Source organism: Lathamus discolor, chromosome 3 (genome assembly GCF_037157495.1).
Source record: "Lathamus discolor isolate bLatDis1 chromosome 3, bLatDis1.hap1, whole genome shotgun sequence".
Taxonomy (NCBI): domain Eukaryota; kingdom Metazoa; phylum Chordata; class Aves; order Psittaciformes; family Psittacidae; genus Lathamus; species Lathamus discolor.
In genome coordinates, this window is record NC_088886.1 from 45,006,582 (window position 1) to 45,019,348 (window position 12,767).

At 40.9% G+C, this 12,767-nt stretch overlaps 1 protein-coding gene across 4 annotated transcripts in view; it reads right to left on the reverse strand.

The window, feature by feature from the left end:
• Nucleotides 1-12,391, reverse strand: part of AGFG1 (ArfGAP with FG repeats 1) — a 36,204-nt gene extending 23,813 nt beyond the window's left edge. For 3 of the 4 annotated variants that reach the window (XM_065674972.1, XM_065674970.1, XM_065674968.1), the window contains exons 1-2: nt 11,914-12,390; nt 2,913-3,006 (exon numbers count right to left, since the gene is read on the reverse strand). In XM_065674972.1, coding sequence (XP_065531044.1) covers nt 2,913-3,006; nt 11,914-12,080 — 261 coding nt within the window. In that variant the 5' untranslated portion in view covers nt 12,081-12,390. Of the gene's footprint in view, nt 1-2,912; nt 3,007-11,913 lie in introns of all 4 variants that reach the window. The other variant, XM_065674971.1, reaches the window with a different exon arrangement.
• Between the last annotated feature and the right edge of the window lie 376 nt (nt 12,392-12,767).

Consider the following 12,767-nt stretch of genomic DNA (forward strand, 5'->3'; position numbering starts at 1 on the left):
TATCTTTCAAAAAGGCTTCAGAAGGCAGTTGAGTAATACCAGTTTGAAGCTGTCTCCACTCTTGCTGCAAAAGTGAGCTAATCCAAACACTAGCAAAACCAGAACTTAGACATCTTTTATACCAGCAGATGAGTAAGCAACACTAAAACACAGATGTATTCTCACACAGTAAAAATCCTTAAATCTGTATTTGAAGCAGTTAAAATCTCATCCAAAAAAGTTCATGTTACCTGTGCCAGAACGACATTCGTTGAAGATGTACAGACAGGGAAGAAGATAGTGTCACACACCTGAGTAGCTGCTCTGAATAATCTCTTCCCAAAGCACTGGCTGTGAGGAAGCCTTTTAGTAACAATGTTTTACAAAGGTGGCAATTTGTGACAACTAGAGAAAAGTTACTATTTTGGATAATAGCATTATTTCTACCCCCTTTTTAAAAAAAAAAAAAAAAAGAGAACCTCACCATTATACAACACATTGACCTTATAAATACTCTTGGAAGGAGAGTGGAAAACTATATCTTCTAAGAACAACTCACTACCTTATCTCAGGGAAGCTTTCTTGCTCTTTTCCTTTCTATTCAGATCCCTATTGTATACCAATCATCTGGAAGCCAAAAAGCTTACTACAGAGGCCTTGGCCATGTTGGAGAAAGACTGTAAGGACAAAGCAGGACAAAAAGTATTTTACAAGCTATAGAAAAATAAAAGAAAAATAGAATACTAGATTGCAAAAACTAGAGCTTTATATATATAATCTGCAGAACTAAACCAACCGAATGTTACAACACCTAAGCCATTAAGTGACTGTACTTTGTAAAATGGTGGACAGTTCCATATTTGAACAAGTTTATCCTAGAAAATTTCACTTCTTATTATATATACATAAGAGCCACCTATGCTGCATATAGCAAGCTAAGCAAAGAAGGTTTGTTGGGGGTTTTTGTGAGGTTTTTTTTTGGTGAAATCAGATGAACTTCATCTCAATACTTTGGAATACTCACCTGCATACAAGATAAATTGCAGTACCAGTAAGAGAAAGCAAAATGGTTACTGCAACACACACTGTGACAAAGTGAAAATTTGTTTAAATTAGGTTTTAAACTTCTAACAGTGTTTAAAACTTTTCTGATCAGTATAAGCACTTGTTAAATCTACCATCTGCAACTACAAAGAACTATTCAATGTTACTGTGGAATTAGAGGTAATGCACTGCTATCCAAAAACCCAAAATTAAACACTGGATGTCATTTTCATTTATCAAGTAGCTCACTGAAATCATTGCAATACTTTAATTAGAAGAGTAAGTATTACAAACAGAAATATCCCTACTTTTTTTATGTCAGTAACAAATTTCATATCAAGTAAGTCTTTATTACTGGCAGACTAGTCAGGTCTATAATAAGGACAACTACACTAATTAGCCAAGTATGGATCACTTAAGGTTCCAGATCAGTGAAAAATGGAAGTGGTAGTAATCTCTACCTGTTGCAGAAATTAAAACAGGTGTGGAAGAGGAGGGAGGAAAGAAGGGAGGCACACATACACACAAATTTTCTTCTACATTTGTGAAGCGTTAAATGAAGCTGAAGTTTACAAGCTAATCTTGCGGAAAAAGACTCCAACATACTATATACCCACAAAAGAGTCTTTATTATTCTCCCTATGCAAAAAGTCATCAGTATCTTATACATACACACACACACACACACGATGTTACACAGCTTTAACATGCCAAAACAATTAAAAAAAAAAAACCTAGTCAAAACTATTACAAGTATTTTATATAATGTCAAGAGTTTAAACCCAGTTCCAGCTCTGTCTAGAGGAATCATCCACTAACAGTCATTTCAACAAGTAACATATATTTACCAGGACAGAAAAAGAAATGGCTGCTTCTATTTTCATTCTTCAACCTGACAGTTATGAATGAGCCAAGTTTAAGAAAAGTTAAATATCAGCATTTTGCCTAATGACAGGATTTATCCCCACGAAACTCCACAGAACATGCTCACAAGACTCTGCAGCCTACAATCAACAGTTCTACTAAAACAGAATACAGGTCTAGCGAATGTGAAATAGGACTTTTTCTAATTCAGAACAGCAGCAAAAGCTGACTCTAAAATCCTCAGTGCTATAAGCAGGTATTAAAACAAAAACTTCATCCTCAAATTAAAGACAGCAATAGCCACATCCAGGGTCCACATGCCCCACACATCCCCATAGAGCCAAGGCAACATTTACCTCCCAGATTATGTTAAAAAAATTACTAAAAAAAGAATAAAAAGGCAGTACACTAGAACTTTTTCCTTCAGAGCTGCCCCAAGCCAGTCCAAACATATAGACATTTATTAGATAACAATCCTTAGAAAAGAAAAAAAAAATTTTTCATTTTCCTCCCTCTCCAAGAGCCTTCAATGCTGATACACTTTCATTAAAGGAAAGAGGCTACTGAAACAACTAGAAGACTTTCTGACACCTACTCTGAAGAAATACAGCTACAAGCAACAAATGTATTTCTGTCACAATGGGCTCTTTCAGGAAACACTGCTGCAGTCAGTCTCAAGGTCTGGGCTTACAGGAAGAAAAAAAGAAAATGCATAGTGCCTTAAGCAAAAGCAAAAGAAACTCCAGTTCAGAAATACTGATCATATGAATCTAGATTGTCTGAGTGGGGCAATACCACATAACACTGATGATCAGCAACCCAAGTGAAACAGCCTCACTTCAAATGAAGCTGGCTTCAGACTTCAGGCTACATTTTACTATCAACAACAACAAAAAACAAAAGACAAACAACAACAAAAAAAAAAAAAAAACAAAACCAAAAAAAAAGACATTTTCCTTAAGTACCATTTTAAAGTTTATCAAGTGGTTTTCGTGCTTTCACAGTAATCTCCAAATGATACTTACTTCATTTCCATGTTTCTGCAGAAATTCTATTTCCTGTTGTGTGAAAGTAGTCATTGAAATTGACTTCACTCTGTGGGGTGGATTCAAGCCCCGTCTAAAAGAAGAAGTAGTATTTAGTCAGTATTCAGGAAGTCTGTCATCATATGATCACTTTAACATTACAACCAAAAGTCAGTCAGTTTGAAACTCAGGATCGATCTCTGTAAAATGCACCCATTTTGGTACTGCCATATAACCTAAGGCTGCATACAACCATCTTAAAAAAACATTCAGCATGCAAAGTTGAACAACTGAGCTTTAGGGAAGACCAATGTTTACAACTGCAGATGCAAACTCACTCTGATACTTTCTATGCAAATTTAAGTAAACAGATTTAGACTTTTTTGTTTAAAGCCTAATCTGCTTCCCAGAACTTGTTCACCCTTGCTTCTACCTTTCATCTCCCATTCTTTGGCCTTTCTGTTGTAGTTGTCTTTCCCCTCCAACTCCTCCCTCACTTCAGCCTATTCTTAGTACAACTTCTACAAAATCACTAGATTTCTTCAAGCTAAACTCCCCAGCTCAGGTTTTTTTTCTGTTGCTTTAACCTACACTTCCAGTTTCCTGACAGCATCTTTTTCTAGTTCACTTTTGCCCTTCCATCCACAGGTCTGTCTCCCTTCCTTCTCCTGAGACTGCACAAGTCACAACAGCAAAAGCAAGAAAACAATGTTTTTATTGTGTTCTCAAATGAGAGATAACATTACTCATGTAATAGCTCAAAACTTCAGCAGCTCTGCCTTAAGCAAAGATTGGCACTATTCTCATATCCATGCCAGAGACTGCTGAAGCAAGGCTAACAGAAACTCAAGTAATTTGCGCTGCCAAAGCCTGACATTGTCAAACCCAGTTCAGTCAAAACCTGCAAGCATAGAGAAAAATCCTGCTGAGCAACAGTGCCAGTATAAGAAAAAGCTGTCTTTCTTTTCAAGCTCTTTCTTTAAATACATGCTAAATACTGCTTTTGCCCACAAATACTTAAAATCAAGCCCTGTTTTGCTCAGTGGAAACAGGAACATTACATCCTACATATGCCAAACAATGGAGACACTAACTTAGGCAATACAATGGGGTTAGTTTAACAGTTAGTCAGGCCCGGATTTTTGTAACAAAAAGAGAAGAAAAATTAAAAGGAAATAAAGACTATACATTAACTATGAGACATCAAAGAACACAAAATTCTGTAGTTATATACAGGAACAGAAAGTTTCCAGAAAGAAAGTTGGGGGAAACTTGCAGAATGTAATATGGGCCTAACAAACAACTAACAAATCAACTGATAAGAGTTAGCTTTATGGCTTGTATTTTTGACTATGCCTTAATTATAAATTTGGTTCACATTGCTTTTAAGAATAAAAAACCACCCCACCACTGGTATCCAATGTAAGACTACCAGCAGTTTTCTTTAAACTCCATGATGGTTTCAAGAACGCTATACGTTAAATTGTTATACATCAAATCACTGTATGACAAAAATCTGATGACATTTATATACTCAAGCCTTACAGAAAAATTTTAGCGAGGTGGTTGGCATCCACCTGGTATTTTACAGAAATACATTCCATCAAGTTCTATATTACAATAACTTGCTTTCAGATTAAGTATAAAATTGGTTCCATCTACCTTAGTCTGTTCAATTTACTCTCCTATTAAGGAAGATGTACAGTTAGCTGTAAACTATTTCATGACTATTTTAAAAGCTACAGTTATTCATTAACACATTCACATGTTTTTCAGCACAGGTAGTATATCTAAACTTTCATGCTAGGTTCTGCTAGAAATTAATTTTTACAGTAAGTATAGTTTAAGTGCTATATTGTACCTCTGTTTGTACTTGAAAGGCACTGCACAAGTTTAAACAGTACCTACTCTCTATACTGATCTGCTATGGCTCTTCAAAACATTTACATTAGAAAACACTTATATTCAGTTCTGTTAAGCAGTAGTATCAAATGTACTTAAAGCATCAACAAGATTTTGTTTAGACTCACTAGAAACTTCCTACATGCCTCTCACGTTCTAGTGAGGACTCTTGTAGAGTTTTAAGTTTCAGGTTATAAAGTTCCCTGATTTACATATTATATCCATCATGTGCAATAAGATGTTTGGTTTTTTTTAATACCCTCCTACTAAAGGAGGGCATCCCCATTCCTAAAGCTCAGATCACAACACAGAAGTGTTAGGTGTCTTGCATAATGAAAAAGACCATGTTGTTACATCCACCATCCAGGAGGACAGGAAATCCTGAACATAACTTTAATAGCCATAAATGCAAAGTTAACGATCAAGCTGCAGAATTATACATACAAGTATTTATGTTTACTTAACATGGCAAGGGGTGGGAGGAAGCCTGTGAAAAGCCTCCTCTTATGAAAGGAGTGCAAGAAGTCAGAGTGGCACACAGAATTCAAGACAAGAGGCTGCATTTTTCAACCTACAAATATGGCCCACAACATACGCATTATTTTATTTAGATAAATTACTTTGATTCTACCATTAGAACAGCTAAACCTTAACTTCTTTTATTATTTCTAACTAGGATGAGTCACTTCCAATAACATTATACCCATGAACTGACTAGAGTCTCCCTAAAACAGAGCAGTTGTGAGATTTATGAAGCAGAACTCAAGAACTAAGCCAAAATACAAAAGGTACTCTTACTTGAAAAACCTAAGATATTTTATATGCTTCCTTACCTACAAAGATTACTTGATGACCCAAATGATTCACAAACAACTCATCTACGTATGGGGGAAGCTTACTGGTAGACAGCCAAGTACGATTATCCCTTCTGAGGAATTCACAAGCCTTTCTTTTTGTATTAAAAAAAAAAAAAAAAGAAAACAAAACAAAACCAAACCAAGAAAGCAAAGCAGAATCTACCATGCGGTTTGTTTCCTCACATGCATTTTCAAACTTAAACAGGGAAGATTTAGGTTAGATATAAGGAAGAAATACCTTACTGTGAGTGTGGTGAGGCACTGGAACAGGTTGCTCAAGGAAGATGTGGATGTTCCATCCATGGCAGTGTTCAAGGCCAGGTTGGACAGGGCTTTGAAGCAACCTGGTCTAGTGGGAGGGGGGTTGAAACTAGATTATCTTAAGGTCCTTTCCAACCCTAACTATTCTATGATTTGACAAGACCTTTGCACAGTTGTAATGCTTTACAATATTCCATATTTACCAGAAGATAAAATGGATTATAGTCCCTTAGTCCAAATTATTAATAACTAAGTTTAAATTGACCCTGAACAAATATTTGCAACCTGCACCCATGCAGCAGTACCATTTACTCCTTCCTCTAGCAGAGTTCCTGAAGATGACAGCAACCAAACACTCCCTCAGCACTTAACCCAGATCCCAGCTATCTCCTAAGAGACCCTTAGGGAAGATGACAGAGTAAGGCTATTTTGTCATCTGCACTCATCCAGCACACCATAGCCAGAACATCCCACATGTAGATCCCGCTCATCACTGCCACTTTCTACATGCTCAGTGGTTATTTCTGTGGAACAGCACTGTGACCAGAACTTCCTGCTATGAGATTATACTCTACTGCCCCTGAATTGAATTAGTCCAGGCTTCCACTGACACAGCCTATCATAGGGGCAGCTACAGAGAACATGAGTTCTCTGTTCCTCAGAGAGCATTGTTAAAACTGGTGCTCTCACAAACAAAGCAAGCTTTAGGCCACTGATACAAGATTATGAAGTCTGGCAATTGAAGCATTAAACATTTAAAATGCTGTCAATGAGCACTGAATATTCGTTATTAGCATAATTTAGTAGCAAATTATGGTTGAATTGTTGGCAGAGTGGCCATTCCAGATGTCATCAAATCTGTCTGCAAAGGCCAGGGCTGGGAGAGGGAAAAAAAGAGTAGGCTCTGCTGGAACAGAGGGTCAGTTCCATGGGAGGAACAGTGGGCCGACAGCTACACAACACCTCTAATGTCCCCCTGTATCACATTCTAACATGATCTTAAGTCTAAGCCAGTAAAATCCGATTCCCTAAGAATCAGGAAGTTAATGATTCAAATTCAACTGCCAAAGTATCAGAGCACCCTATGTCCCAAGGTGTCTGGAAAGAAAGCTTTACAATACCCATGTTACAGCATCTGTTATTATTTCTATGCTACTGTTATTAGCAAAGAGAACATAAGTAGTACTGGCCACTCCTTATAGTTGTAGACCTCCCTGGAGACCCTCCCACCATCTCACAAGCTCATTTATTTTTAACAGCAAAAGGCTCACACACATTCAGAAGCATAGCCAAGGTTAAATTAACTTTATTCTTAAAAAAAAAAAAAAACAATAAACAAACAAACAAAACCCCACAAAAACAACAACAAAGACAGACGCCACAAAAAACCAACATCCTTTCTGAACTGTGAGGTATTCACAGTGGTATAGACATCCCCTTTGCTCTCCAGCCATGAAACTAAGAAACACAGTAACATAGGAAATACCTTTAATATGCACACACACATACATAAAACACACAGCCATTTTCCAAACATGCTCCAAAATATACATGTGTGTGTGTAGAACTACAAAGTCATGCCAACATAACCGGAGTCACCTTCACTCTTAACAGTTTATTTAAAGCATTTTTATTTCTGCAAAATTTCTTTGGGGAAAAGGGACAACAAATCACCACCACTGCACATAGGGGGGGTTGGGGTTTTTTTTTGGTTGGTTGGTTTTTGAGGTTTTTTTTTTGTTGTTGTTGTTGTTTTTTGTTGGGGTTTTTTTGTTTGTTTGTTTGTTGGGGGGTGGGGGGGTATTAGTTTGTTTCTAGTGTCTGCCATCAAATACTCCCATCCCAGAATTTAAAACTTCAGCTAGGAATATTATAAGCAGCCAAAAGACCACATGATCCAATAACTGTAAGAAATAGCATTAAAGAGCTTCAGCATTCCCCACAGTAACCATAACATTCTAAACATTCTTTGTTGCTCCTTCCTGACACAAGCCCAAAGTGCAAACATCTGAACAAGAGACTTCCTCAGCAAGTTTTGAGGAAGCAAAAAGTAGGAGTGTCCCAATAAACACATCAGGAGATACATATTTAAAAAAAAAAAGTCAAGGTTAAATAAAACATTTTTACAGTACAGAACTTGTACAAGTGTACTCCTACTCAAACAGGAATATTTTCCATTTGAGAATTTAAAAACATGCTCTTTTTATGAAAGTTAGGAGCAGGCTGAGCGGTACAGAAGTGCTTGAAAGCACAGATATGCACAGACAGCTGAGAAGCAAGGCAAAGAGGCATTCGATAAGACAAAAGGAAGGCTGACACTGTCAGCAGGACACATGGTAGCACCCAGAAACACAACAGACATCGCTACCAACATAATCCTTTGAACCAAAGGACTTCTGTGAAACCAACAGAACCCCTCTGCCAACATTACAGTGGTTTTGCTGTAACAAAGAGAAGTCTCCTGGTTTTGCATTACCGTAATTCTTAACCCAAGAAGACTGCTCCTCTAGAGCATTTCCTCCCAGTCTCAGGAAAGAAATGTTCATGTATACATTTCTACACATCCTATATTCTTGTCAAACACCAAAAAGTCTAATGAGGCGCAGCTTCTGTGATGCTAGTGTGCTTGCTTTCCCCCCCAGGAAGAGAATTTAAACAGAGGACAAGCACAGGTATTTTAAGAGGAAGGCACTATCAGTATCACTGTCAATGAACTTTCGCCTGCATATATGATTTTGCACAGGAAAACTTCTGCTCTAGCAAACCCAAACTGATGAGAAAACTTAAACCCGAAGTATTACAGAAAAGGACCTGCTCTGTGTTACTCATACTTTTAACTTGACAAGACTCACCTTCAATATCTGTCAGAAACAGATCTTTTCAGCAAAGTCACCATTTCTCTCACCATTTTTTGCAGTATTTGGAACAAGCCAGACATATATTTTTTAACTAGTGAAGAAAAATTGGGGTTCTTTCAAAGCTAAATCTAGTAATAAATAGCAATGCTCTCTTTCTATACATAGAATCCTTGATGGAAACTAATGATGGATCCAAAATGATGGTTTGGAGTTTGAATAGATTGTCCTTGCCAGGACAGTGAATAAACACTTCAGAAAACTTAGGGGGAAAACAAACAAACAAAAGTTATACTTCAAATTTAAAAAGTTTGGTGTTAGCTCATGGAGAACAACATGCTTAAGATGATAACAATGTCAGCAACCACTTTTAATTAATTAAGAAACCTTTCTAAAGACTTGTTCATGTACCAGTATTTTTTCATTGGGCACTTCATACTTAAAAAAAAGTAAAATTAAAAAGTCTACTGAACTCAACTCTAAGAATACTTCTTGTACTAGATCAGAAAAAAATAATTAAAACAAGAAGCAATGCAAGTCATTCACACAGCAAACAAGACTGAGTAATAAGATTATTAAAGCCTTACAGTAAAGCAAGTATTATGAGGTAGAATGCAAGCAGCCATTAAGAACTACAGAAGAAATTGTACTTTTACACTTCTTTTTACAATTTGCCATTATGTGGTTTCTTCCCAAGTCATTTCCCTCAACTGTGGACTTCTACAGTGAAGAGCATTTGGAAATAAGTAAGTTGTATGAAGAACTTCTCTGATAGAAGTGTTAAAAATAACGGTTTCTAGTTATGAAACAGGCATGACATATATCTACACCTAGTCTCATCCCTAACAAAAATATCCCCCTGGCTAGGTTCTAAGGTGTTAAATGAACACATGTAATTGTGCACGCAATTTATTAAAGCATTTCCAAGCTAACATGAAAGAATTAGCCCAATTTTATTTCAGAAGAATGCTTTAAGTCCCCTTGACAATCCTTTACTGCAGCTGTAAGCATAGGTGTTACTAGCTGTAACAACTAAAAATGTTGTTTGTGGTTTCTTTTTCATAGCAACACAAAACCACTGCATATTTTCAATGAGTTATTTGCATTTTATTATAATACCAATACATTAACAACTTTTCTTCATAAAGAGTCTTTCTTCCTTTAAGTATGGTAGCATTGAAATAATGGCAAACTTAACAGTACTGCTTGCTAGCTGCTTCACTGCATGTACATCCTTTTGGTTACTATAGACTATGGACTTCAGTAGTCCATACCAACATAGCCAACAGATAAGAGGAACAAGTCCTACTGAACCCATGCAAAACATCTCAGCAGTACTTATCACATATCTCTCTATTAAGGTCAAAAAGCCTGAAAAATTAAAAAAAAAAAAAAAAACTTACAGAGCAGTTGTATTATGCTGTCAGTTTAACTGGTAAGAACATGTGCAACCATTAAATAAGCTCTGTGCAGTAGCTTAAAATAGTTTCACATGCCAGCACAAATAACAGTTTGCTAACAGAGCAAACAATAGCCAGAGCTGGTTAAGTAGCATGTATATGTCAAAAACTAGAGTCTCTTTTCAGTACCACAACCTGAATATATTTCCCGTATTTGCATCAAGCCTGTTCAAAAGTCTACACAAAACAGAAGGAAAAAAACCCCAAGACCAATTAGCTGCCTAGTAGTATAAAAGGCAGTGTGTTCCATGTAAATTCAGCAGAGAACTAACATGTTTGCTTTGTCCTGAATCTCAGTATAATTACCAACTTTGTTCTAAAAAACCAGACCTTTTACTTGGAAGGCCTATGTGGGGTAGTCAGTCCCTCTTAGTAAGGGGCCAGAAACTAATTTAGTCTCCTGAACGCCTTTTCTGAAGTCAAATACAAATCTGTATCCTTTGACATACTATTTATTACTTACACCACTCTTTGATTCTGCTCAATTTCATAAGCACAATGTCACAGTAATGTAAACAAGCAAACAGACTGAACTATAGAAACAGTAACACTGAAGATAGTAGGGGCTTTCTTTTCCCCACGTTATGCATTACAGAAATTCAGAATTGACTGATCTCAGCTCTTGGTTTCATACATGCTATGTCAGAGGAGGAAGGGTGGAAAAGGAAGGAGGAGTGGGGAGGCCCATACAGGAATGAGGAACAGGAAAAAGGCAATCCACTTTATCAGAGCCAATCCCTTTCCAAGGTTTATTTATATAGTTTTTAGGAAGTAATAGAGGCAAGAGCAAAGCCTTCTACTACTTTTCTGATCAAGTATATTAAACTATTAAAGCAAGAGTTTATCTTCCAAGATAGAGTTTAGAGAGTTGTCCTACAAACTCCTATCGGGCATAACTTGATACATAAAAGGCCAGGCTAGTGGTTTAACTTAACATTATAAAGTTAAACGTTAGGTTAAATGATTTTTAAAACGTTAAACTCGGTATTCACAATAGGATTACTCTCCCCACGTCTTCAAGACTGTCATGAAAAGGAACTGTTAGCCACGTGCCCCCTTCTCTTTCCAAAAGTATTCTCCACACACATGCTTTATTAACTACACCTTCAATGATACCTTGGGGAGGGGGGGCGGGAAGGAGAGAAGGAGGGAGGGAGGACGGGCAGGCTCTCCCCTTCCCTTGCGTGCCGTGGGCAAGCGCTTACACTCCCTACGTGCAGGAAAACACCTCCTCGGGAGCAGCGATAGGATAAATTCGGGGCTGCTGCTGCCCGCCGGCCACGAAGGCTGCCGTGCTACCCGGCCCCGCACTCACACACCCGGCTAACAACCGCCATCTCCCGGACTGGGGCTCCGGGGGTGGGGGGGGATTTTTAAGCGAATACGCCGGGGAAAGCCTCCCGACTGCTCCCCTCCGACGCGGCTGAACCAGCAGTCCGGCGCTGTCGGGCGGCAGGGAGGAAGGGCGAACCCAAGAGGGAAACGGCCGGCGCAGCGAAGCCAAAGGCGAGGCGCTACACCCCGCGTAGCGGCTCGCTGCGCCGCCGCCTCAGCAGAGCCCGGAGGCCGGGCAGGGGCGGAGGTCACCCCGCCAGCGCAAGGGCTGCCCTCCCCCTCCCGGGCCGACTTGGGGGATGGAGCCGAAGGTCCCCCTGCCCGCACTCACAGGATGCCGGAGCAGGAGGTGCACACGAAACTGCCCACCGTCATGTCGGTGTAGGTGGGGCCGCGCTGGTCGCAGTCGAAGCACTTGCGGTTGGGCGGGAGGCTGCTCATCTCCCGCAGCAGCTTCAGGTGCTTCTCCTCCTGCTTCCGCTTGGCGCTCGCGGCCATGGCCCCGCCGGCGAGGGGACGGCCCGGCAAGGCGCCGGGCCCTACTCACACCCCAACGGCGGCGGCGCTCCGGGGCCCGGCCGGAGGGAGAGGGGGCCGGGGTGGGGGGAAGGAGGAGGAAAGGAAGGGGCGGGCAGGGCACGGGCGCCCGCCGATCAGCCGGGGCGGCAGCGCGCTCGCCGCTTACGCCGGCCAGCGGCCCCGCGAGAGAGCGAGGGCGGGAAGGGGGCGGGCCGAGAGCCGCGGCGAGGAGCAGGCCGGCAGCGGCTGCGCCAGGCCCGGGGCGGCGGAATGACGAGCCCCGGCGGAACCTGCGCGACACCTTTATGAGATCACAGAAGGAGATGGCGGCGGCGGAGCCAAACGCGCTCTTCCGCGACAGCGCCCTCTCTCGCGCGGGAGGACGCACTCCCCTCTCGCCGCGACCCCAGCCCGGGGGCGGTGCCTCCAGCGGGGTCGTGTCACCTGCCGCGGGTCGGCGGAGCGAGGGGGGAGCTGCGCGGCGGGCAGCGGCTGGCGCTGCCGAGAGCCCCGGCGGGCAGAGCTGAGCGCAGTGCCCCTGTGTCCGCAGTGTGCTCGTGGAAGGCTGCCCGCGGCGCCCCCCACCTTCGGGGCGAGCGCGAGGCGCGGCCGTTGGCCGCCGGTCCCCCACAACCCCCTCGGCGCCAGGCGGTGCGGGCTGGCTGG